The sequence below is a fragment of the Lepidochelys kempii genome, unplaced genomic scaffold (assembly GCF_965140265.1).
Source record: "Lepidochelys kempii isolate rLepKem1 unplaced genomic scaffold, rLepKem1.hap2 scaffold_78, whole genome shotgun sequence".
NCBI classification, from domain to species: Eukaryota; Metazoa; Chordata; order Testudines; family Cheloniidae; genus Lepidochelys; species Lepidochelys kempii.
Window position 1 is genome coordinate 497,936 of NW_027333645.1, and position 27,430 is coordinate 525,365.

At 52.0% G+C, this 27,430-nt stretch overlaps 1 protein-coding gene across 1 annotated transcript in view; it reads left to right on the top strand.

Moving 5' to 3' along the window:
* LOC140904802 (uncharacterized) overlaps positions 1-27,430 on the top strand; it is a 491,655-nt gene that overhangs the window by 391,121 nt on the left and 73,104 nt on the right. The window contains 1 exon segment of the mRNA XM_073327146.1: positions 1,000-1,755. Coding sequence (XP_073183247.1) covers positions 1,000-1,755 — 756 coding nt within the window.

Below are 27,430 nucleotides of genomic sequence, written 5' to 3' on the forward strand. Positions count from 1 at the left end.
CACTGTTAGTTGGCCCTTAGGCAGTAAGGTAATGAATATGATTTATAATAATCATCTCCTGGCACTTTGAGCCAAGGAAGCCGGCCTTGGGACGTTACTACTTAAAAGTGAGCTGGGTTTAAAAGCATGGAATATTCTTTGTGACAAGTATCCCACAAATTCCACTGACCTCCCTTGTTTTCTTTGCCTTGAGCAGGGTTTCCAGTTTCCAGAACTGATGTGATCTCGCAGCTGGAACGAGGGGAGGAGTCGTGCGTCCCAGACCTTCATGGTTCTGAGAAAAAAGTGCTCCCGAGAGCTGCCTGCGTAGGTGAGGCATTGGTTAAACCAACGCCAAAACTGTCGGTGAATACAGGAAACATTTGGGATGCCCTACAAAGACCTTGTGAGCTCTCCAAGTTCAGGATTGTTCCCTGCAGATGTAGAATCGTTAGGCAGAGGTCACTCATGGCTTCCCACCTATCCTGACTGACAACTGGCAGCAGGTCCCTCCCCAATCTCGCTGTCCCCTGAGATTTCTTCTGAGATACGGACCCAGAACTGATCCCTTCCTTTCTCTCCTCTGGGGAAGGTTGAAGGGAAAATCAGCTCCTGATAGGTTTGATCTGTCCTGTACATGTTTTCGTTCCTTCATCCCTTTTTCCATTCTTCTCTCTGAGATTTCCTTTCTCTCTGGCGCAGGCAGAGACTTACGTCTGGATTCTCTCGGTCTCCCGTCAGGTGTTGGGATGGTGAGTGAAAACGAGGAGGAACCCCAGCAGGAAGACGCTGAGCGAGTAGAAGCCCATGGGATGTTGTCAGGAAGGTCCAAAGGGAATGATTCTGGGAGCTGTGCACGCCCAGAAAAAACAAAAGCCTGTGAGAGTCAGCAGAGGCCAGAGGAAAACTTCGGTAGCCAGTCAGACCTTATTACACGTGAGAGAATGAACTTGGAAGGAACACGGTACACATGCCTCGAGTGTGGGAAAAGCTTCAAAGGGAGCTCGGACCTTCTCACACATCAGAGAATCCACACGGGTGAGAAACCTTACGCATGCTGTGTGTGTGGGAAATGCTTCAAGCGGAGCTCACATCTCATTGCACATAAGAGAATCCACACGGGTGAGAAACCTTATGGATGCCCTGAGTGTGGGAAACACTTCAAGCAGAGCTCAAACCTTATTACACATCGGAAAATCCACACGGGTGAGAAACCTTACGGATGCCCTGAGTGTGGGAAACACTTCAAGCGGAGCTCACACCTTATTACACATCGGAAAATCCACACGGGTGAGAAACCTTACGGATGCCCTGAGTGTGGGAAGCACTTCATTGACAGTTCATCCCTCCTCTCACATCAGCGAATCCACACAGGGGAGAGGCCCTACACATGCTCTGAGTGTGGGAAAAGATTCAATCACAGCTCTACCCTAATCACACATCAGAGAACGCACACAGGAGAGACCCCCTACATGTGCTCTGAGTGCGGGAAAAGCTTTAATCGGAGCTCTGTACTGACCACACATAGAAGAATCCACACAGGTGAGAAGCCTTATGGATGCTCTGAGTGTGGGAAACGCTTCAATCAAAGCTCAGCCCTTATCATACATCAGCAAATCCACACAGGAGAGAGGCCCTACACATGCTCTGAGTGCGGGAAAAGCTTCAATCAGAGCTCTACCCTAATCACACATCAGAGAACGCACACCGGAGAGAGGCCCTACACGTGCTCTGAGTGTGGGAAACGCTTCAATCGGAGCTCAACCCTTATTAGACATCAGAAAATCCACATGGGAGTGATCTGTAACAAATGCCTTGACTAGGGCTGGCCAAAGGTTTTTTTTTCTTTTAAATCACATTTGCTAATTCCCACTTAGTGATCTGTGCCCCATCTTCACCGTGGTTACTCAGCTCCCCCAGATGAGTTGCCTGCTTCTGCTTTTTGCAGCTCACCCTTCTTTGGGGTCAGTCCTGTGATGTTTTCTATCAACTCCTTTCCTTTTGAGTCGAAGGAGCGTGTGTCCCTCCAGCCAGGAATGTTCATCAGCTCCAGGTGGGGGAGAGAGGTTTGTTCCCAACAAGCTACACTGAGGCAAAAACTACCCGTGCCATACATCCACTAGGACTGTACATGGCGTTGGCTGCTCAAGTTAGTGATCTTGGTGTTAAAAGACAATTACAGTTGTCGTGCAGATGCAGCCGAGGTGCAGTGGTTGGCATTAGCTTTCCCCTTGACCTGACCTAAACTCCATCACTTTTCCTAGTCTAAACAAACCCTGAGCATCACAGTTATACTGTTCCCCCATTTAAAAACAATTGTTAGTCATCAAGTTCCCCCACCAGGAACATATTGTTTCATTCCCAGTTGTCACAGTTCATCAGAGCGCTGTTGCTTCAGGTTTTCCTGAAGGCAGATATTTTTACTTCCGTTTTCCTCCCTTAAAATATATTGAAGTATAACAAAGAGCAGGAATAGGGAAGGGAGAGGGAAAAATGTCTTTTCCCCTCTGTAACAACAGAAGAACATAGGGTAAATCAGAGGGATTCTCCATCACCATCCCAATCCCCCTGTTCTTCAATTGATAAGGTCATTATTTCCCGAAGGGGTTGGGAAGAGGATTCTCTAGTAAATGATTTGGAACTAAGCAAAAGACCCATTCATTTGCCTCCCAAAGCAGTTGTGGCCCATGCCCTGCAGGAGGTTGCTCCTGAAGATCTTCCCTTCCTAATCAGGTGCATGTTGCCTCTTATTTGGGAAATGCAATCCCTTCCTAGGTAGAGATGGGAAAAATGGAAGTGACATTTCTGTTCAGCTCACTCCTGGCAGATGCTGTAAATGTGTAGGAAATGACATCCATGAGGAATGTGATAGAGCTGCAGAAAGACACCCATTTTGAGTAGATACCTGAAATTTGGTGTCTTAGAGGGATTCTAAGCCGCACCTGAATTTAGTCCCTTATTTAAATCTGTTGCACCAGATTAAAGAAACAAAAGGGCATATTTGGGGGAGTTCTACCTCAGTATCGCGACTGGTATGTCGTGTGGTTGGTGAAGAATTCTACGCCAGAGCCGTGTAAAATTGCTACAACTAAGGTCAAAGATTTGACAAGAACTCAGGTAGAAATGAGAGGTACGAGTGGTTGATTTTCACCCCAGAGATGGACGCTATGGTGACCTGTGGCCAAGGTAAACTGTTTTTAGAATTGCTCACACTTCTAAAGGATGCCATGATGAAACTGGGAACAACTGTCTTTCACCATTTGGATCCCAAGTTTCCTGAAGCACAGAGAGAAACAGCTGATTCCTTCAGAGCCATGCCATGCCTATGGGTCCCAAACTGGCTGCCTTGCTGGACAAGAAGCACTTCTGTGTTGGTTAAATGATGGTAGGCAATGAGGGAATGTAACAGATTCCAAGTTCAGACTGCAGGATACATGAATGCTGAGTCCAGAGTCTGTGGTTTGGTCTCTTAGTTTTGCTCTTGAGTCTAATGCATGTGTCTCACTGTTCCGCCTCCTGCTACTCTGAAAGATTAGAAAGTGTGAAAGTAGAGCACAGGTGGTTTTTCTCATGATGCAGCCTTCCCACGTAGTGTGAGACCCCTTCCACCCACACTTCTGGGAGAAGACCCAGGGAGAAATGAACCCTCAGAAATGGAAGGCTCCTAGGTTATGGTCGAATGTGACTTCACACAGAGCTCACTGGGTGAAAATGGGAATTAAGAGAAAACTGCCCTAAAGGTTTATAGTTTGTAATCTTTGAAGAAATTGTTACCAGCAACAAGGAAATTGCAGACGAAGTTTATTAGTGTAAGGTAAGAGGCTGATTCTGTGATAACTTTCAGTGTTACAGTATAATTCAGGTTTTCTTCTAGCCCCCTCCTACAAAATAGCAAAAGGTGGCTAATCCTGCAATAAAAACCTGACTCCAAAGGAATCAGGTTTGGGGGAAAATGTGAGAGAAATAGCATGTACGAGAATAGAGACCCAGTATAGACTGGAATGATTTCTATTTCAAATGGAATTTATTTGGTAAATTTTAAAATAAATCTTCTGTTTGGAGGAAAACTACTTGAGACAAGATGTGGAACCTTTTCCCCAGTGAGAGGGAAAGAGCCAGAGAGTTCCCCAGGGCTCTTGTTCGCAAAGCAAAGATGTCACATTAGGCAGGAGATGTCAAGATCTACAATGGTGATGGGCGAGCGATGGGAGCTTTTCTGGGTGGTTGTTGTTTGGTTGTTTTTTTTCCATGTAATTTTTGTTTTGTTTTTGCAACTAGTTCTTTTTATCGCTGCTGAGCCCCCTTGTCCTTTTGAGCACAGCTCTTTAACCCTCAGGCCTGGCTCTGGAAACCTCAGAACCGGCTTTGAGGTTTTTTTTTTTCAGTTTGCTATCTTTGGAGTTCGCACATCCACACGACATGCGGTTCACAGCAACGGATACTTTGAGAAACCTGCTGGGTGAAGCAGGCCTTTTCCAAACTGACATTGGCCCAAATTCTGCCTCAGTTCAGCTGGATTGGGACACGTCTGTGTCAAAGGAGTGGTTCACACCTGATTTGCCCAGAGACCTCAGAGGAGGGGTAGTTAGATATAGGATAAGTAGGAATCGACAACAATGAAGTTAAATATAAAGGTGAAAGACCCTCACCTTGCAGGTCAACAAGCCTGTTCTGTTCTTTCCCTCCAATGCATCTGGCACTGGTCGCTCTCAGGTAGCACACTGGGCTTGACGGACCATTGGTCTGACCCAGTCTATGACCTGTCGTGCGTTCTTATGGAAGTCCTCTGCGGGCTTGTCTACACGGGCAAGTTTCTGCACAGGAAAGCAGCTTTCTGCGGTGTAACTCCCGAGGTGCGCACTCAGATTTCGTGATGCATGATAGGAAGGGGCCATGACAGGGACACACTGCCGTGCGGGGTCAAAATGAAGGAGCTGTGACATGCCTACCACAAGGTGCAGGAGGCAAACTGCTGCTCCATATTGGGGGCTAACTAACCCCAGCATCACGGCAAGAATCTACCTAGCAGCTGGAGAAAAAATATGAATGAGAGTCAAAGACACCTCCACGTGGCCTGTCTCTTCCCCAATCTCAACACCTGGAAGATTGTCTGGAAGACTCAGAATTTGAACTGCAGAGATTGGTCTCAGGCTGAGAGGGAATTCAGTCTGTGTATTAAGAACTCAACATGGCCTGGAGCAAGCAGTGAGTGAGAAAAGCTGTTTGATCCAATTCTTGCTTAGTATATTCAAATTAGAGTTTAGACTGGGAGTCTGTTTTCATTTGTTATGTAACCACTTTTGACCTCTGTGACCAATACTTATACTCAGTTAAAATCTAACTTTCTGGAGTTTATAAACTTATTTTACTATTTTATACTTACTCCTGAGTTTGTCCAAAGTGCTTGGGAAAGTTGCTCACATGACAAAGGCTGGTGCATGTCCCCTTTATTTTTGATGAAGTGGCGAACTAATTAATGAGCTTACACTTTTCAAGAGAAGGACTGAGACGATCGCATTCTGACCTTTTACTGACACTTCTTTAATAACTAAAAAAAAAAAACAGGAGGACTTGTGGCACCTTAGAGGCTAACCGATTTATTTGAGCACTGTCCAGTTTTGGGCCCCACACTTCAAGAAGGATGTCGATAAATTGGAGAGAGTCCAGCAAAGGGCAACAAAAATGATTAGGGGACTGGAACACATGAGTTATGAGGAGAGGCTGAGGGAACTGGGATTGTTTAGTCTACGGAAGAGAAGAATGAAGGGGGATTTGATAGCTGCTTTTAACTACCTGAAAGGTGGACCCAAAGAGGATGGATCTAGACTATTCTCAGTGATAGCAGATGACAGGACAAGGAGGAATGGTCTCAAGTTGCAGTGGGGGAGATTTAGGTTGGATATTAGGAAAAACCTTTTCACTAGGAGGGTGGTGAAACACTGGAATGCATTACCTAGGGAAGTGGTGGAATCCCCTTTCTTAGAAGTTTCTAAGGTCAGGCTTGACAAAGCCCTGGCTGGGATGATTTAGTTGGGGTTGGTCCTGCTTTGGGCAGGGGGTAGGACTAGATACCTCCTGAGGACCCTTCCAACCCTGATCTTCTATGATTCGATGACCCTCCTCCAGGAGTGACAGAGCCTGGCGTGTGCTGGAAGAAGCGGGGAGCTCTGGTGCCCACGGACCTGTCCTGGCAGCTTTCTCAGCAGCAAAGAAATCAATTCTCCCTGCCCCTGAGCAACCCACCCACAGCTAATGGCAGCATTGGTGGGGGGTCCCAAGCTTTGCACCAACGTCCACATTTCAGACCTTCCTCTCATGGCACTTTCCATGTGAATTAGGACAAGCAAGCTGGGGAAGCTCCATGGGGTAATAGAAACCAGGGCTGCAGGGAAGGTTTGAACTCACAACCCCAGCAATATTGCCCTTTGCACTAACCACTTGCACCCCTGCAGGGGCTCCGTGGACAGCGCTGGGAAGTCGGCCGTGATCCGTCTCTGTGGTTCGCACCTTTGCCTGGCAATTGAAAGGCTGCCGGTTCAAACCTCACTCAAGGTGTGGCTTTCCAGCAATGAGACTCCAGTCCATTTTAACAGGAAGCAAATCTCCTCTATTCTGGTTTAGCCCCATTTGACTCCTTCTGCCCGTCTTCTTCCTCCCCCATTGGTCCCTTTCCTTCCCCATTGGGGCCATGCAGAGGGGAGCCCCAGTCAGTCTCTGTCACCGAGAGGCTGTATCCCATAAGGGGAGGGAGGGGTCGCTGTAAAGCATTGATAATGGGTGGGGGAGGGGTGTGCGTGGTTAGGGGGAGAAAGTCTGGAGAACTAACAGTAGGGCCCAGAGAGATTCCCCCACAGACTGGGGAGATCCCCTGCTGCCCACCATCACCCAGCTCTGGGAAGAACAACTTGGGATTGCTTGGGGAAGCCACCTTTAAAAACACAAGTGTTCCATGCTAGTTACATTTTAATAAGACCAAAGCCGCCTCAAACCCAGTGTCACAGTCACTGGGACGACTTTGTCCTGACATTTTACCGGCCGCAGCCACAAAGCGAGTCAAATTACGGCTCCCGTTCGGCGTCAAGGCCCACAGACGAACCCAGAGGCTTTTCCTTCCTCAGGTTCTGCCGTCATTTCAGTGCTGGCCTGTTCCGAGATTCATCGTTGTGCAAAGCAGCGTCAGGCCCTGAAACTGGGCGAGCCCAGAGCAGAGGCTGCCTTCATTTAACCTTCCAAAAACCAACTCGCCGAAACGTGGATTAGCACCCATGCTCCTCCAGCCGCAGGGGAGGCGCCTCATCTGGGCCCCTGGTGCCCAGGCTCCAGCAACATAAGACCACGGGGGCCTGGCTCCACCCAAGTCTGGGGCCCGGTGTCTCCCCCAGCCCCACCTGCTGCCCCCGGGCAATTTAAAAGGGCCCGGAAACCCCCACCGCCATCACCGGCAGCACAAGGGGGCTAAGGCGGCTTCCTGCCCACCCTCGCTCCGTGTAACCCTTCTGCCCGTCAGAGTTGGCAGCAACAAGGACCGGGTTCAGTATCTAGGGGATCCATTCCAATAACACAGTGCAAACCGGCTCGAGCCCCCACCCAGTGACCTGGGACAAATATGTACCACCCCCGCTGGGCGCCTCCCAGAGGCAATCCTTCCCCTCTCGCAAGCACCTAGTCTGAGTGTAGCAAAAAGCCTTTTAATAACAGAGAGAAACAATGTGGCATTATGTTGGGGAAACACCACCAACAGGATTCATAACACAACCCACGAGCAAAAAAAAAAACCCACCTCAAGCAAATTGGGGCATGCCCTTTCCCTTTGGTTCTTGAGTCCAGCAACCCCAAATTACCCAAAGTCCCAAAAGTCCAATGACCCAAAAGTCTCTGTCCCTGGTCAGGGCAGCCCCAAAATTCAAAAGTTTATCTGCAGAGCTTTACCTCCCAACCTGGGTGGAGATGGGGGCGGGGGTAAGAGGCACCTTACATGATCTGAAACTGACCGCCCCACAGCCCCATAGGCCTCCGCTCCACCAGCCGTCTCACAAACTGCTTCGCTCAGCTCCGCTCCGCAGCCCACCAGCAGCTCCCGCCGTCCCACAAACTGCTCCGCGTCCCACCAGCAGCTCCCGCCGTCCCACGAACTGCTCCACCAACCTGTCCACAAGGCACTCCAGCCGTCCCGCAAACTTCTCCACAGTAGATCTTCAGGCTCCCCCACTACTTAACACAACGCTCAGTGATTTCAGCTCTTACTCAGTTCAGCTCTTTGGTGAAGTCAGTTTGTAGTAGGGGAGCCTCAGTGCTGGGACACCATTAGCCCAAAATGAGCTTAGCAGCTTGTAACTAGAGTCCTAACGGAATCAAAATTAGCTCTGAGATTCCACAGTGGAGAGAAAAGGAAGAGCAATTAGCATATAAGTCCATTACCAAGGGACCCATGGCACCAAGTATTAATACTTACCCCCAACCTCTCTCAATTCACAGAGTTTTGGAACCCATGACCCTTGCCTAGCGAGTGCTACTTAATTGATGGTGAGTCCCTCCATCAAAACAAAAGGCCAAGTACAGTTCCCAGCACAGTTCCCATAATCAGGGTAATAACAATTTATTCTTCCTGCCCCAATAACAGAGACACTGGGGATCCCACAGCAGCCAAAGTGAGCATTTGGGCAGCTATGGCCTCGTTCTAGGCGGGGTGGGTGTGCCTATGCAAATGAGATCGGCCCCTGAAGTTCTTTTCCACAACTTGCCAGACCTCACCACCAGATGTCAGGGTGAGGCTCACCCTGACACTGCTTACACTCCGTGTGGCCTGCCAGTCTCGGAAGCGGCTGGCGCGTCCCTGCAGCCCCGGGGATGGGGGGATCTCCACATGCTGCCCCTGCCCCGAGGGCCGACTCTGCCATCTGTGGCAATGGGAGCTGCTGGGGTGGTGTCCGTGGGCAGCGATGGGCAAAGACCCCCCACCTAGGAGCTGCTGCCAGAGGGGGGTGTGGGTCGCTTTTGGGAGATCCCTGAGGTAAGAGCTGCACCCTCATTCTCTCCCGCACCCCAAGCCCCAGCCCAGACCCCAACCCCCTGCACCCAAACTCCCTCCCAGAGTCCACCCCCTGCACTCCCTCCTCCACCCTACCCCCATGCCCTAGCCCAGAGCCCACACCCCACACCCAAACTCCCTCCCAGAGCCTGCGCCCGCACCCCCTCCTGCACCCCAACCCCCAACCCCAACCCAGATCCCGCACCCAAAGTTCCTCCCACAGGCCTCCCCCCACACCTGCTCTCACACCCCAACCCTCTTCCCCAGTCCAGAGCCCACCCCCTGCACCCAACTCCCTCCCAGAGCCCGACCTGCACTCTCTCCTGCACCCCAACCCCCTCCCCCAACCCAGAGCCCACACCTGAACTCCCTCCCAGAAGCTGGCCACCCCACCCATTCCTGCACCCAATGCCCTGCCCCAGCCAAGACCCCACACCTGCACCCAAACTGCCTCCCAGAGCCTGTACCCCTCACCCCCTCCCACACCCTAACCCCCTGCCCCAGCCCAGAGCCCACACCACACATCCAATTCCCTCCCAGAGTCTGCCCCCACACCTGCTCCTGCACTCCAACCCCCTGCCCCAGCCCAGACCCCGCACCCTTCATTCCCTCCTGCACCCCAACACCCTGCCGCAACCCACAGCCCACACCCAAACTCCCTCCCAGAGCCCAACCCCTTTCCCTCTCCCTCCCATACCCAAACTCCCAGAGCCTTAGGCAGATGTGGGGGGAGGTGGACGGGGAGGCAGGACTTGGTCCCATTCTGGAAACCACCAAAAATTGTAGAAACCTGCTGCCCCTGTCCAGCCCAACCTTCTGCGGGTGCCCCTCAGGCCCCACCCATGCAGGGTTTGAAGCTTGCATTGCTTAAATTCCAGGACGCTGGGGGACTTCAGCTCCCCTTTGTCCAGCGGGAACCTTCAGCCCACTCCCAACCAGATTCTTGTCCATGGGATGACTGTCGGGGGGCTGGGCCCCTCTTTGTCTTTTCTCTCTGGGACAGGCCAGGGTACCTAGAACTGGGGTATCTGAGCACCCAGGACCTTCTATGGAGATGCCCTTCTCCTTCCCCTTCTGTGGTCCCATCTGTCATTGACTCCAGCCTGTTTGCTATCCATCATCAGCACCATCCCAAGCCAGCTGCACCCGCCTCAAAAAGACAGTGTCCCCTGATGGGTGTAAATCATAGAATCATAGAATATCCTTATTTACACATTTCTTTGGCAGTCATGACAGGAGACAAAGGGTTTCTATTCCCAACTTGAAGGCAAGGAGTGCATTAGGGGCAACTCCAAGGGAAAGACTATTGATGGAGATCTCAATCTAAATTCTACACGAGTTTTGTTATCTTCCCTTTTGGTTCTATCCCTGGAAATTCCCCCCGACTAGTCTGCTGAAAGATAAAATCATCTAAATCTGCCTCCAAAGAACCTGACCGGCTGAAGCAGGAGGAGACCTGAGAGATGGCCACTTTCAAATCAAAAGGGAACGCTGAGACCTGCCTGTTGCCACACCCGCCCCCACCCGTCCCCAGGAGAAGGAGGCACCGACCTGTCGTGTGCGATCTAATGAGCAGGGAAAGAATCTGGGAATTACCTTCTGTAAAAACTCATCCTTTTGTTCTCAAACACCTGTGGAAATAGCTGATTCAAGAAGTTGTTGACAGAGGGATGGTCCGCGTCTCTCAGCAGCTGTTTGGGTCACCAGCCGTTGTCAACCAAGCCAGTTGGCAGACTGACGGCAGGGCAAGAATGCTGACGCCCAACACTCTTTGCTGTTGGCCTCCATGACATCACAATCAGCTTGTGGGTAAACACACACAGACCCCACCCAGAGAGACACACCCCCACTGAGCAACTCCCCACTCTCCCTCCCAGCACTTCCTGCCCACCACAGAACAGCTGTTTCATGGAATTGAGGATGCTCCGGGAGGGTCGGTTCGGGGCGGGGACATGGCACACTTGGGTCACTGCATGGGATTCTTCTCTCCTCAGTGCAGGGCTCAGCACTTGTCCTTGCTGAACCTCATCAGATTTCTTTTGGCCCAATCCTCTAATTGGTCTGGGTCACTCTGAACCCTATCCCGACCCTCCAGCGTATCTCCCTCTCCCCCCAGGTTAGTGTCATCTGCGAACTTGCTGAGGGTGCAATCCATCCCGTCCTCCAGATCATGCACGAAGATGGTGAAGAAAACCGGCCCCCAGAGTGACCCGTGGGGAAGCGGGGGAGGGGGTGGAGGAGAGGAGGCAGACGGTGAGTGGCAGGGACCCCACAGAGCGGGGGTGCAGGTGCAGTGGAGGAGAGGGGGAAATCATCCAGGCAGCGGTGGGCAGTGTGGGCTGGGAGAAGGGGCGAGGCAGATACAGGAAGAGATGGAGCACAGGCGGGGCACTGGGGCCCAGGCACCCGGGGCCTGGTCATTGTTGGCACCAAGAGAGGAGAGGAGAGGAGAGGAGAGGAGACGGAGACAGAGACAGAGAGTGTGTGATGGCCAACGTACTAGAGGAGAGACAGAGAAAAACATGGTAGGATAGCAAGCAACTCACCTCCTGGAGTCATCTGTGATGAAGCGGGACTTCATGTTTCCTCTGAATTGTGTGGGGGTGCCTCAGTTTCCCCTATGCAGTTCTTAAGGATCTAGGGGGTGGGGTAAGGGTGTATGATCGTTGCAGAGCTCTGGAGGGCAAGTGTGTGCAGGGGTCTGGACACAGAGAATGGCCGACACCCTCTTTCCTGGCACCTGATGCCCTGGGCCCTTCCCCCCTGCAAGGTGAGAGCTAAAGGGTTGGAGAACAAAGGTATCGAGTGACCTCCTGGCCGGGGACAGGGACAAAGCCCAGAGGAGGAGGGGCTGGGGGGAGTTTCAGTTGGGGGCTGGCTGGAGACATGGAGTGAAGGGCAGACGGGGTTGTCTGGCTCACTGCCCCCCCCCAAAATGGACCCGGCTGAGGGGTCCTGTTCTCTGCACCTACAAGCTCTGTGTTAGACCATGTCCCTGTGGTCTAATAAACCTCTGTTTTCCTGGCTGGCTGAGAGTCCCGTCTGACTGCGGAGTTGGGGGGCAGGACCCTCTGCCCCCCCCAGGACCCCGCCTGGGCGGACTGGCTGTGGGAAGCGCAGGGAGGGGCAGAGGAGGCTGAAGGCTCCGAGGTCAGAGCAGGAAGGTGGAGCCGGGGGAGCTGTGTGTCCTGCAGACAGGCTGCTCCCCGAGAGGAGACTCCCCCAGAGTCCTGCCTGGCTTCCTGGGGAGCAGTCCCAGAGCATCGCCCGGGGACCCCGGGACATCCTCCTCCTCGATGAAACCTTCTGCCGTGTGACGTGCTGTGTGTGTCGTGTTGCGTGTGTCGTGTGACGTGTTGTGTGTGTGACTTGTGTGTTGTTTTGTGTGTGAGATGTGTTTATGTGTGCGTGTTGTGGTCCGTGTTGAGTGTGTGTGTGTGCCATGTTGTATACCGTGTTGTGTGCATGTGACGGTGTGTGCCGTTTTGTGTGCATGTTGTGTGTGTTGGTGTCAAGTGTTGTGTGAGATTTTTGTGTCTCGTGTTGTGTGCCGTTTTGTGTGTCGTGTGTCGGTATCGTGTGTCGTGTTGTGTGTGGGTGTGTGATATTTTGTGTGCGAAGTTTTGTGCATCGTGTTGTGTGTGTGTGTCACGTGTGCCGTTTTGTGTGTCATGTGAGGTGTTGTGTGTCATATTGTGTGTGTGTGTCGGTGTCGTGTGTGATTTCTTTGTCACGTTGTCTGCTGTTTTGTGCGTCATCAAGTGTGTGTGTGTGTATGTGTCGGTGTCGTGTGTTGTGTGTGATTTTTGTGTGTCTTGTTGTGTGCTGTTTTGTGTGTCAGTTTATTTGTGTGTCATGTTGTTTGTGTCTTTCGGTGTCCTGTGTTGTGTGTGTGTGAGAGTGTTCTCTCTGTGTGTGTCGGTGTCGTGTTGTGTGTGTATGTGTCAGTGTTGTCTGTCGTGTTTTCTGTGTGTTGTCTTGGGTGGCCCCTCAGGGTACTGCACAAACCATTTCCATCGTGGAGAAACAGTGACACCAGGTGGCCAATCCAGATAATGTACAAACCATTTCCCTCACAGAGCAACAGTGACACCGGGTGGCTAATCCAGGTATTGCACAAAGCATTTCCCTAATGGAGCAACAGTGACACTCGGTGGCCACTCTGGGTAATGCACAAATAATTTCCTTAACGGAGCAACAGTGACACCGGGTGGCCACTTGGAGTAATGCAGAAAGCATTTCCTCACGGAGCAATGGGGACACTGTGTGGCCAATTCAGGTATTGCACAAATCATTTCCCTCCTGGACCAACAGTGACAGTGGGTGGCTAAACCAGGTATAGCACAAATCATTTCCCTTATGGAGCAACAGTGTCACCGGGCGGCCCCTTGGAGTAACACACAAATCATTTCCTCCCGGAGCACCCGTTGCACAAACTGAGTTTAATAATAATAATAAACAACAAATAGTTTCACTAGAAAAGGCAGATTTTCAGTGATTATAAGGGATAGCAAACAGAAGAAGGCAGATTGCTAAGCAAATACAAATACACCCACATACTAAGCCTAAGATCTTAAAGAGACTGGATTCAAGAAGTAATTTCCCATCCTAAATGTCTTTTGGCAACTTGAAGAGTTTCTGTAGCTTAGACTTCCCGTTGTTTCTCTTTACAGACTAGACTCCTGTCTTAGTCTGGACTCCCCCCCTCTCATTCCCTTTGTCTCTTCAGGTACTTTCTGCAGCCTTTCTACTGCCCTGCATGATCTTCGTCCGCTCCGACGTCTCCATGGCTCCCGAGACCTCACCTGTGGGAATGCACACCTACCCGGGTCCTACCAAGGGAGACGGCACCAGGAGAGCAGAGGGGAGAGAGCGAGTTGGCGAACACACGAGAAGACGGCGAGTGCGGACGAGGAACTGGCAGCGCCGACCTGGCAGCCGGGTCTGCAGCGGGCAGAGAGCGGAGGCCTGGTTCCGCCTCCTTGGAAAGAGGCCCAAGCGGCTCAGGCCCCTCCTGCCGCGTTCCCCTCCGGCGAGAGCTCCGGCACCATTCCTCGCCAGAGCCGCTGCGAGAGCCGAGCCGGAGCCCTCGCTCCACAGCGCTCGACGGGGGCTGGGAATCTCGCCCTCGGCCCTGCCGCCCTCTTCCCTCCCGCCCACACCGGCCCCACGCGCCGCCCAGAGACCGAGTTCCCCCGACCGTCCCCGCTCCGCTCTCGCCCCCGCGGGGGGTCGTCTCCGGGGTGTGATTTCGGTGTCGTGTCCTCTGCCGTCTTGTGTGTGTGTGACGTGTCGTATGTCGTGTCGTGGGCGTGTGAGATGTCGTGTGTCAGCGGGTGTCGGCGAGTGTGTGTGTGCGGGTGTGGGCGTATGTTGTGTGTGTGTGGGCATGTGTGGGTGTCTGTGAGAGACGTCGTGTGTTTGTGTGAGACGTCGTGTGTGAGATGTCATGTGTTGGGTGTGTGTGTGTGTGAGAGGCCGTGTGTTGTGTGTGTGTCAGTCGTCATGTGTGGTGTGTGTCGGTGTTGTGTGTGCGTGAGACGTTGTGTGTCGTGTGTGTGTGTCGGTGTCGTGTGTGAGAGACGTCGTATGTCGGCATGTGAGAGACATTGTGTGTGTCCGCGTGTGTGCGACATCATGTGTCGTGTGTGTGTGTGGGCGTGTGTTGTGTGTGTGTGTTGGCGTGTGTGAGAGACGTGTTTGTGTGTGTGAGATATTGTGTGTCATGTGGTGTCGTGTGTGTGTGTGAGATGTGGTTGTGTGTGTGTTGTCTTGAGTGTTTTGTTGGTGTGTGTCGTGTTGTGCGCGCGTGAGACGTGTTATGCGTGTGCAATGTGCAGTGTTCGCCTGACGTGCTGTTTATGTGCGACGCGCAGTGTGTTGTGTGTGCGACGTTGTGTCCTGTCTACAACGTGCGGCAGGCTGTGTGCGATGTGTTGTGAGTATAACATGAAACGTGGGGTCTACAACTTGCGATGTGTGATGCACGAGCAACACTCGACGTGCTGTGTGCTACGTGTTGTGCGTGTGACATGTAAAGTACGACATCTTGTGTGTGACGTGCGACGTGCTGTGTGTTTCATGTGCAATGTGTCAGTGTCGTGTGTGTGTGTCTCAGTGTCGTGTGCCATTTTGTGTCGTGTGTCGTGTTGTCTGTGTTGTGTCTGTGACGTAGAGTTTGCGTGCGTGTGACGTGTTGTGCGTGTGCATGTGCGTGGTGCGACCTGTGCGTGACGTCATACGTGCGACATGCAACAAACTGTGGGTCCGACGTTGTGTGTGTGTGACGTACGTGCAACGTGCTGTGTGTCGTTGAGTGTGTGAGTGTGACATGTTGTGGGTCGTGTTGTGTTGAGCATGTGTGTGTGTGAGACATGTTGTGGGTCATGTGTGTGATGCTTTCCATGTCGTGTTGTGTGTGTGTCTGTGTCGTGTGTTACTTTGTGTGTCGCGTTGTGTGCTGTTTTGTGTCATCGTGTGTGTGTGACGTGTGTGCGTCCGCGCGTTCGCCGTATTGTGCGTGTCCGTGTGGGAAGTGCGAAGTGGGATGGGTCAACTTGCCACCCCCTTCCCCAACACTTTAGCCCCCTGTCGTAAACATGACCCTCCCCCCTTCCCAGGGTGCTACTGACACTAAAACGACCTAAAAGACCCCCGACTTATCACTATTGGCTGCACCCCATTGCCACCCGCACTTCTATGCTGCTGCTGGCCAAACCCTCCCCCCAAAATCTAAACCCCACCCCCTCCCCGGAACCCAACTGGAACCCTAACCCCATAACCTGCCCCCCAACTCGAAACCCCTGAACCAAAACTGTAGCCCAACCCTCACCCCAACCCGAACCTCCAGCTCTGAACCCAGCCCCTCGAAGCCTGACACCGCTTTAAGCCAGAGCCCAGTTCCCCATTCCCACTCTGGGCAACAACAGTGCAAACCACACCCTCCTGCCCCCCGCCCAGGAATCCTGCTTCTTACCACCCCTTCTTTGGAAATGAACCTTTTCTTCACTTGCATCCCACACACCTTCATTCTCCTTTGAGGGGTTATTTAGTGACAGGGGTCCACACAAGGCAACTCTTTGCTATCACAGCGTAACAGGACACAGAGACGTGAAAACAGTGCAAACAACATTCCACGAGTTTTCAGGAGGTTTAAACACCCAATACATTTGAACATTGAACAGTCGCTTTGATCTCTACTAACACACACATCCGTTGGCCTGAATACACTCTGACACAAGCTGCTCTTTCAGCGTCACGCCTTGTACAAACATTACTGCAACAGCGTGAAGGGCAGTGTGACCCCCGGGGGTCTGTGAGCTGGTTTCAGGGCGTCCGCAGGACCCCGCAGCTTCGCCTCCCCGCCTGTTCCACCTGTGCTTCCCCGGAGGGATCTCCAGACTGTCAATGCTGCCCGGAGCTTCCCTTCCCTGCCAGGCCTGAGCAACCAGCGCTTGTAACCAGGCCACTCACAGCCTCCCCGCGGGGAGCGTATGGACACAAACCGTCTGGAGAGCAGTTAGGGCAGGAATCCCTGGAGACTCGGGGAGCATCTTCAGCGGATGAGGGTGACACACCCCACAGGAGCTGAATTTCCCACTCGGGTCTAAGTGGTGCCGTGTGGATGGGGCAGCATGTTTGGGAGGCTCTGTTTGCTGCGGTGGATCCACTGGGGGTTGATGTCATGGGGGTCGAGTGAAGACCCACTAAATTGACAGCAGAGCGCTCTCCGGTCGCCGTTGGGACTGCGCCGGGAACGGCAGGAGGAAGGGAAGTCGACCGAAGAGCGTCTCCCGTCAACCCAGCCCAGTGTAGACACAGCAGTAAGTCGACCGAAGCGACGTCAAATCCAGCTCTGTTATTCACGCAGCGGGAGCAGCGTAACTTAGGATGACTTCCTGCGGTAGGAGAGAGTCATAAATAGAAAGGGAAGGCTAACCACCTTTAAATCCCTCCTGGCCAGAGGAAAAATCCTCTCACCTGTAAAGGGTTAAGAAGCTAAAGGTAACCTCGCTGGCACCTGACCAAAATGACCAATGAGGAGACAAGATACTTTCAAAAGCTGGGGGGAGGGAGAAACAAAGGGTCGGGATCTGTCTGTGTGATGCTTTTGCCGGGGACAGAACAGGAATGGCGTCTTAGAACTTAGTAAGTAATCTAGCTAGATATGCGTTAGATTCTGATTCCTTTAAATGGGTGAGAAAATAAGCTGTGCTGAATGGAATGGATATTCCTGTTTTTGTGTCTTTTTGTAACTTAAGGTTTTACCTAGAGGGATTCTCGATGTTTTGAATCTAATTACCCTGTAAGGTATTTACCATCCTGAGTTGACAGAGGTGATTCTTTTTACTTTTTCTTCTATTAAAATTCTTCTTTTAAGAAACTGAAAGTTTTTTTATTGTTCTTAAGATCCAAGGGTCTGGGTCTGTGGTCACCTATGCCAATTGGTGAGGATTTTTACCAAACCTTCCCCAGGAACGAGGGTGCAATATTTTGTTGAGGATTTGGGGGGGAAAGACGTTTCCAAACGGCTCTTTCCTAATAAAAAACCCGGTTAGACTTTTGGTGGTAGCAGCGAAAGTCCAAGGGCAAAAGGTAAAATAGTTTGTACCTTGGGGAAGTTTTAACCTAAGCTGGTAAAAGTAAGCTGAGGAGGTTTTCATGCAGGTCCCCACATCTGTACCCTAGCGTTCAGAGTGGGGAAGGAACCTTGACAGATAGACACAGTGTGAGGCCTGAGTTTCCCCTGCAGTCCGGATGCTCAAACACCGGCTTGGCAACACAAGTCAGCAAGCCCAGGCCACATAGAGACAGGCTCAGTGTGCAGTGTGGACAGACCCTCAGACAGCCCCAGTATTGTCAAATGAGGAAATCCTTCCTGTGTTTTGACTTGCTGGTAGAAGAGCCGAGTGACATTGGAGCTCACCGAGCTTCACTGACCAACGCAGCGCTCCAGCACCTGAGCTCTCGGGCTCCCTGCTGAAAGAAAAGCTGAAGGAGCGACCAAGGTCAAAGAGAGGTGCTCGTCTTTGGCCCAGGGCAGGGAGTCCCACCCTCAAAGCGAGAACATTTCTCTCTTTGTCTGTCTGTGTTGGGGCAGGAGCGATAACACGTCCTCCTGCATTGGCTGTTTCAGAGAGTAGTTTCTGACTGTCTTCTCAAAGACAGGGTGCGAAACAGGCCTCAAACCTGACTGAGTGGAAACAAGAACGATGCAGCTCGACTGAGCCAGCTGAGAATTGAGATGTGCCCCTGTGCTCGAGTGAGGGAATGACCTGGGAGGGGACTGGAAACCTGACTGGCCAATTCTTAACTTGCATCTCTCCGCCTCTTTCCTCTGAGTGCCGTCACAGTAGCTTCAATGCTCCAGCACCGGGCGCCCTGCCAGCTCTGGGCCCGACAAGCTTTCCTTGGGATTGGATTCTGGAGAGCAGGGGGGCAGGGAAGCAACAGGTGCATGTGGCTCCGTGGCGAGGTTTCCTTGCAAGATGTGTGTATGAGTCTGTGTGTGTCGGAAGCACTGAGTGTGGCAATGAGTGAGGCTTCCAATCCTCTGGCTCTGCCGGGAGAAGGGGCAATTCAGGCCATCCCTGAGCTGAGGGAGGGAGATGATTTTCTGACAGGGAGGGACGCCTCCTCCTAAAGGTGCTTGGCAGGCAGCCCTCCTTCCCAGGTGCGTCCCGACAACACCCAGTTGACAAGGGGCCCTCCCCAGCCCTCCTCAGTGTGGTGACAATGAGCGAGTGAGGGAGCGTGGGGGAGAGGGAGCGACGGAGGGGAGGGAGATGGCGATGCTGTGAGCGGGCCGGGACCTCGGCGAAGGGGAGCACAAGGGTGTTCAGTTTTGTTGGGCGTGGAAGTTGGCAACCCTCGATCCAGGGGCAACAACTCCAACCTCCAAAGAGGCTGGGCAGGGGCAGGACATCAGCTTGGAGGGGAGGGGTGGGTGGGGCAGTGACATCACCAAGGCCTTTTGCAGGAACTCAGCCCATTGGGCAAAGGTGGTGGGGAGGGGGTGACCTCACAGAGAGACCCCGACATCAGCCGGGCAGGGCCGAGGTGCAGGGCCAGGGCAGTCTCGGAGACCCCCCTGGCTTTGCTGCCGCACGTCTCCTTCTCCAGGTCTCCCCTCGAGGATGGGGAGAGAATTAGGAGTCACGTCTGTGAGCGTGAGGAGGAGCCTCTGTGGAGTTTTCTCCTTTCCTACCCCTGGTTGTGCCAGAAAACGAACGTCCCTTCGACAAGGGCAGAGGCTCCGAGAGGTTTGGAACCTGTTGGGTCTGATGCACCTGCTGCAGGCAGAATTCTCGGCACAGAAAACACTGGCTTAAGGGGCAGAATTTGATTTCCTACCTCGGACTGTGACTCTTGGAATCACTGGGGCCCTGGGGGTTTATCCTTTTTGGTTTCCCTTTTCCTCTTTTCTCCTATTCGCTTGCTTCTTTTCCCCCTTTTCTCTGCTTCCCTCCCCCGTCCAAGGAGGGGTGTGTGTGGAGTGTGTGTGTGGGGTTGCTCTCATTGTGGGGGGTCTGAGAGTGATCCCCTCTGGAGATGGTGATGGGACAGAGGGTTGGGGTGCAGGGGGGGTTAGGGCTCCATCTGGGGGTGTGGGGTTCAGGATGTGATTGGGGATGAGGGGTTTGGGGTGCAGGTTGCCCCAGGGAGAGGGGACTCACCCCCACCCAAGCCCTCTCTTACCACAGCAGCTCAGGGCCTGGGGCGAGGCACCTCTCTCCTGGCCGCAGCACCTCCTGGGGCGCTGGTTTGGAGATGCGGGAGGGGACAGAATTTATTTTTCCGAAGTCAAATGGGGGAAGGGAAGGAGTTACGCTTCATTTTTTACCATGGAAACTGAGGTCCCATCTAATCTACAAGACGCTATGGAAATAAGACACCACACCACATGGGGACCTCCCAAGAGCAGAGGGTGCGAGAACTCCAGCAACTGAGAGGGCAAGGGATTTACCGTCAGATGGTTTGAAACGCTGCATTCGTCGGCTGACATTTAACAGCAACGCTCAGCTAACATCGTGGAGAAAGGAATTCTCTGCTAAGGATTCAAGGTGCCCCTTTGGCCAACTCCACCCCTTCCCTGAACGGAGTGTGCTCAGAACAACCCCCCCCCACACACACACACACAAAGCAAGGGAGGGGCTTGCTTGGCTTGTTTTACTTTTTATTTGGCAGCAGGTTTTTCAAAAAGCATTTCCTGCCCCTGTTCCCCATGGGAAGGAAGCAGATGGTTGTGGGGAAGGGAACCTCAGCATGGTGGAGCTGGGATTTGGGGAGAGGCAGAGGGAGGGGAGCGGGTGAGGGGGTGAAGGGGCAGTTGCAGGGGAGGGAGGCGAAAGGGGTCAGGTAGGGCAGCTGGGTGAGGGGTTCGGGGGGAAGGCTGAAGGAGGGCAGTTGGTTGTAGGGGGGAAAGACTGAAAGGGCAGCTAGGGAGGAGCCTGGGAAGGGGGGGAAGGTTGAGGGGACGATGAGGGGAGGGAGACTGGGGCAGTTGGGGGAGGCTGAAGGGAGTGATGGGGGGCTGAAGAGGTGATGGGAAGAAGAGGATATTTGGAGGGAGGCTGAAGGGGTGATGAGAAGGAGGCCTGGGGCAGAGAGACAGTTGTGGGGGCTGCTTATCCCCATGGGAGGGGAGGAGGAAGAGGAGCTGCCCTGGTATCAGAAGCTGCTTCTTTATTAGAACTTGGTCACTTCCCTGTTCCTGAGCAGGGTCCTGGGATCAAAAAGTTCGACAGGGAACTAGAGAGATTCCTGGTGGCTCGGTCCATCAATGGCGATTAGCCAGGATGGGCAGGGATGGTGTCCCTAACCTCTGTTTGTCAGAAGCTGGGAATGGGGCGACAAGGGATGGATCCCGGCATGATTCCTGTCTGTTCATTCCCTCTGGGGCACCTGGCACTGGCCACTGTCAGCAGATGGACATTGGGCTAGATGGACCTTTGGTCTGACGCCATCTGGCCGTTCTTTGCTCTTCTGTTCTTATCACCTGCTCAGTGACATCTGCAAGTTGCTGCCCTCACTCATCACCAGCATCTGCTCCCTGCAACCAAAGGCAGGGAAAATCCCCCTGAAGGGGGGAAATTGGAGGGGAGGGATGGGCAGAGGGACAAAACTGGGAGCAGATCGGGGTTCAGACAGGGGGGCTGCCCTGCCAGATAGGCGCAGAAGAGAAAACCCCGAGATAGAGGGTGGCAGAGGGGATAACAGTTACCCCAGATGGGGTGAGCCATCAGCAGCCGTTCCAAAAGAGGGTGTGGTGGATGGTCGAAGGACTTGTGTTCCTCACTGGATGGTCCCTCTCAGCACCCCCTCCCCAGGGCTGTGGTGTTAAAGACCTCGGGGAGCTCAATGCCCAGGGACCGCAGCTCTTCTCTCGCTGACATGGTGGACTGAGCTGCCAGTGGAAACTCGATTCAGGGAAACGGATACTTTGATAAGTGTTAAGCCAGTTTCCAAGAATTCCTGGCCAGTTTCCGTCTCTATAACGTGTCTGCTTGGAGCCTCATAGGAGCTCAAAATGTGTCCTATCTGCTGTTCTGATTGCCTGAATTGGTCTCCCTGTCCCGAAACCCCCTGGATTTCTGTCGTTCCGCATCTTTCATGATTGATTTCTAACAATGTTATTTGGATGACACTGTCCAGTGGAGCAGGAACCCACCAGAGAGGTCGGAATTAGGAAACCCCGGTGATCCAATCCCCCGGCCCGAGCTCTTTCATTATTTAGCCTCAAGGAACCAACTTCCACAGGAGCGCGGGAGAGAGCCCCACCACAGCACCGTGCTTCACACACTGACCTGAAACATGGGGACCCTGGTTCAATCCTTCCTCCCTTGCAGACAGTGGGGGGTGATGCTGGCAGCACCAGCTCCTGCTCAGGCCTCCCTGAGCCACAGATCGAGCCCAAAGGCAGGCTTGCCTCGGTGGCAGGACAGAGCAGAGGGCCCAAGGGGAGTGTCTGGGACTCCCTCTTCAGGCTGTTGCCCTGCCTGGGGAGTTGGCTCTTGGTGGGTGAAATCAAACTATTGAGCTCCCAGTCCCCATGGGCTGTGTGCCCTGGTGTGTAACACTCTGCCCTGAGGTTGGTACTCACGCCCCGAGCTACGCGAGGCAGCTGGACACAGCCCAGGTGAGTGCTGTGAGAGAAGAGTGGGGCTCGGACACCTCCCCCTCCTCAGTCTCTCCCATTCAAGGGCTTGGCTGGCTCCCTGCCCAGTGAGCTGGCTTTCGGGAGTTGTATTGTAAGGTCCCTGTGTGGCCCATGCGCTGTACGGGGAGTTTCGGCACCTAACTCCGCTGTGTGGATCCGTGTTGTTCCTGTGATTTTCTAGCTGTCTAAACGCATGGCCTGTGACGCTCAGCATTGCCACACCTCCGTCCCGTCCTGGGCTGCGCCCTGTGTCACCAGTCAGCTCTCTGCAGAGCACAGCTGAGCAATTCCTGATTGACAGGGGTGTGTCCAGGAAAAGAGACAGAGCACAGACTGGGAAGGGACACCTCACAGCAAAGCCCAAACGCTGCTCCTCGAGGCTCGCTATTGCCTGTGGGTGCTGGAGGGGGACAATGTGATGGGATCCCCCTGAGGTGCAGCCTGGGACCAAGGGACCGCTGTGCCCCCTGAACCCTCTCCAGCCTGGGCTGTCTCTCCCAATGCCCTGCTAGTGACCAGCAGCACCCCCGCCAGGTGCTGTTATCACCCAGCTTGATCGCATGAATGCTCCCCGAGCCACTCCTGAGTCACACAGGGAGGCACCAGCCGGATCCCCCCAGCTCCCAGCCCTGTATCTCAGGAGTAGGCTCTCTATCGTATGAATTGCTTCCCCACTTCAGCAGTGGAAAGTGGCTCGACACCAGCCTTTGATGACTGAGGAATTTACCATCCACTTCAGGGAAACTCACTGCTCAAGTTGAACAGGTCAACACGTTTATTGGCGACAAAATAGAGATTTTAAGTGGTATGAAGTGAACAGCAAAAAATCCAAGTTAGTCACCAAAGGAAATAAACACCTAAGTGCACAGTCTGAACTCTCAACCCTCCTAGACTGGGCAACAACGAGACGAAGCCGTTTTTCTCCCCCTCCTGGATTTTGTAGTCCCTAGCACCCAGATTTCTCCCTTGGAATCTGGGCCAGTCCCCTCAGTTGGAGTCTCAAGTCTTCAGTGTCCTTCTTGCTTGCAGTGTCGGTGGGGGAAGGAGAAAGGCCAAGCGTGGGCCCCTGGGTTTGGGTTTGGTTTTTGCACCCTCAGCCCGTGTGCTTGCGAAGCCCCAGTCCAGGCATGTCTGCGGTGGGGGCGGGGGCATTGCTCAATCTCCCAGCAAGGTGGCGCAATTCCCTTTCTCTGGCCTCATGCAGGTGAATCATTGAATGGGAGCTTCCTTGCTGGGCAATGGCTCTTGATGGGTTGTATCACACCCCACCCGGGGATTGCTGACCTTCCTTGCTGGTACCTCTGGGGAAGCTCATTTTGGGCTGATTCCACAACTTACAGCATATTTCAGTGAAAACCATCCAATTCTTGTCATTTCATAGGCATTGAGGAGACACAGATCTAGACAGAGAGAAGAGTGACTTTTGGCAGCTCCTCACCTTTCCCCTGATCCCCTGCATGGCATGGTTTACGTGTAACATCACAATTCAATCCAAGATGAGGAATATGGGGGTTACAGGGCACCTAGAGGAGTAGGATTCGATGTTTGCATTTTGCATAATGAAAGATAAGGGATAATCATGTATTAAATGGATTGATGTATGATAGGATTTGACCATATTCTGCCCGCCACCCTTTCTGAGAGCAGGAAGGAACGGCCTCGTGGGCCATTGGTAAAGAGGCATCAGCCAGATTCTGATGTCTGAAGCTGATTTCAGGCAGGAATAGACCAGAACAGCCCTGGTCACCTTTTGTTTTAGGATAAGGTTTCATTACGGTATTTGCTCCAAGGTCTTGTTTCTTATCTGCATTACAAATTAAGTTTTAAAAAGAAAAGGAGGACTTGTGGCACCTTAGAGACTAACCAATTTATTTGAGCATAAGCTTTCGTGAGCTACAGCTCATTGCTCACGAAAGCTTATGCTCAAATAAATTGGTTAGTCTCTAAGGTGCCACAAGTCCTCCTTTTCTTTTTGCGAATACAGACTAACATGGCTGTTACTCTGAAACCTGAAATTAAGTTGTGTTTCTTCTCTGCGTTGCAAACTAAGTTGCCTAAGGTTCTTTTGTAATCCCTTTAGAAACCATATCATCCTTTTCATCCTTTCTAAAATCTTATCCTGTCTGAAAGTCTCCATCAAATTGTTTGGTGTGAGTGAGAAATGTGTGCATAGTTCAAAATAAAGGTGAAAAGCCATCACAAATGTCCAGATGGTCAAGAAGAAGTGAGAGACTTGGAAACAGCAGGAGACAATCAGAAAACAGCCACTGTATCCGATGCTAAACATGTTAGCAGCATTGATGACCTCAAAGGCGAGGCAGGCACCCTGAATGCAAGACAACAAAGAAGAGCTAAGGATGGGAAGCCAACAAAACCACCAAATGATAATAGCAGAAAACCCGGAGATTAACCCCACTTAAGGACTAACGATTACAGAATGACATTGCAAAATCCATCGACGAAAGTGGGAATTTACAAGTCTAAAGCTGGGGTGTTTTGCCATCAGACTCTGGGTTCAGTGCTGCAAAGCCTCGGAGCATGGGATCGCGACCAACAGAGCCCAGCTCCTCGCTTGTGTTCAATCTAACTGGTCATTAGATTGACAAGAGCTACAGCAAACTGGTAACTGTAAGACCATCTGCAGGACATGTGTGTGTGTGTGTGATTAAATGCGTATGCTAAGAGTTGTATTTTCAACAAACGCGGCGTATTGCCTTTTCCCCTGAAAAGATCCCATGTGCTTCTTATCAGCATAGCACACTCCCTCAAGGTGTAGAGTGTCACAAACACATCTCATTACTCTGCCCCAGACAACTGGAACTAGGACATGAATGTGGAAGAAACAAGAAGAATTGTGTTAATGGTTTATTTACAGTGACTGGAAAGCAGGAAAGTAAAAGGAGCTGAGAAGAAGCTTTCACAACCACAGCGTAGGGCAAGGGGACCCAGAGATTTTGAGAACAGTTTTCTCAATGGCACTAAAGCAACACAAATGGCCAGGAAGTAACCCAGGGAATGAATGAATTACCATCTCACTTGAAGAAAAGGAGTACTTGTGGCACCTTAGAGACTAGCAAATTTCTTTGAGCATAAGCTTTCGTGAGCTACAGCTCACTTCATTGGATGCTTTCAGTGGAAAATACAGTGGGGAGATTTATATACAGAGAGAACATGAAACAATGGGTGTTACCATACACACAGTAACGAGAGTGATCACTTAAGGTGAGCTATTACCAGCCAGAGAACGGGGCGGGGGGGAACCTTTTGTAGTGATAATCAAGGTGGGCCATTTCTAGCAGTTGACAAGAAAGTCTGAGGAACAGTGAGGGGTGGGGGTGGGGAGGAATAAACATGGGGAAATAGTTTTACTTTGTGAAATGACCCATCCACTCCCAGCCTCTATTCAAGCATCAGTTAATTGTGTCCAATTTGCAAATTAATTCCAATTCAGCAGTCTCTGGTTGGAGTTTGTTTTTGAAGTTTTTCAGTTGAAGAATTGCAACTTTTAGGTCTGTAATCGAGTGACCAAAGAGATGGAAGTGTTCTCCGACTGGTTTTTGAATGTTATAATTCTTGACGTCTGATTTGTGTCCATTGATTCTTTTACATAGAGACTGTCCAGTTTGACCAATGTACATGGCAGAGGGGCATTGCTGGCACATGATGGCATATATCACATTGGTGGATGTGTAGGTGAACGAGCCTCTGATAGTGTGGCTGATGTGATTAGGCTCTATGATGATGTCCCCTGAATAGATATGTGGACAGAGTTGGCAACAGGCTTTGTTGGAAGGATAGGTTCCTGGGTTAGTGGTTCTGTTGTGTGGTGTGTGGTTGCTGGTGAGTATTTGGTTCAGATTGGTGGGGCTGTCTGTAAGCAAGGGCTGGCCTGTCTCGCAAGATCTGTGAGAGTGATGGGTCGTCCTTCAGGATAGGTTGTAGATCCTTGATGATGCGTGGGAGAGGTTTTAGTTGGGGGTTGAAGGTGACGGCTAGTGGCGTTCTGTTATTTTCTTTGTTGGGCCTGTCCTGTAGTAGGTGACTTCTGGGTACTCTTCTGGCTCTGTCAATCTGTTTCTTCACTTCAGCAGGTGTGTAGTGTAGTTGTCAGAACGCTTGATAGAGATCTTGTAGGTGTTTGTCCGTGTCTGAGGGGTTGGAGCAAATGTGGTTGTGTCACAGAGCTCGGCTGTAGACGATGGATCGTGTGGTGAGCCTCCAGCTTTCATCCAGACCACACCACACGATCCCTTGTCTACAGCCAAGCTCTATGGTACAACCTCATTTGCTCCAACCCCTCGGACAGAGACAAACACCTACAGGATCTCTATCAAGCGATCTTAAAACTACCTGCTGAAGGGAAGAATACCCAGAAGTCACCTACTCCAGGACAGGCCCAACAAAGAAAGGAACAGAACACCACCAGCCGTCACCTTCAGCCCCCAACTGAAACCTCTCCAGCACAGCATCAAGGATCTGCAACCTATTCTGAAGGATGATCCCTCACTCTCACAGATCTTGGGAAACAGGCCAGTCCTTGCTTACAGACAGCCCCCCAACCTGAAGCAAATATTCACCAGCAACCACACAACAAAAACACTAACCCACGAACCGATCCTTCCAACAAACCCATTGCCAACTCTGTCCACATATCTATTCTGGAGATCTGGAGTACTGTGTCCAGTTTGGGGCCCCACACTACAAGAAGGAGGTGGAAAAATTGGAAAGAGTCCAGCAGAGGGCAACAAAAATGATTAGGGGACTGGAACACATGACTTATGAGGAGAGGCTGAGGGAACTGTGATTGTTTAGTCTGTAGAAGAGAAGACTGAGGGGGATTTGATAGCTGCTTTCAACTACCTGAAAGGTGGTTCCAAAGAGGATGGATCTAGACTGTTCTCAGTGGTAGCTGATGACAGAACAAGGAGTAATGGTCTCATATTACAGTGGGGGAGGTTTAGGTTGGATATTAGGAAAATCTTTTTCACTAGGAGGGTGGTGAAACACTGGAATGCGTTACCTAGGGAGGTGGTAGAATCTCCTTCCTTAGAAGTTTTTAAGGTCAGGCTTGACAAAGCCCTGGCTGGGATGATTTAGTGGGGGATTGGTCCTGCTTTGAGCAGGGGAGTTGTTGGGGACACTGGGGCATGGCCACTAGGTAACTCGAGGGGATAGAAGACCACGAGTGTCGATGAAGCCCCCTCGCACTAGGCCCAGGTGTCCTTGCCCCCCCCCGCCCCGCCTGGAGGCACTCGCAGCAGCTC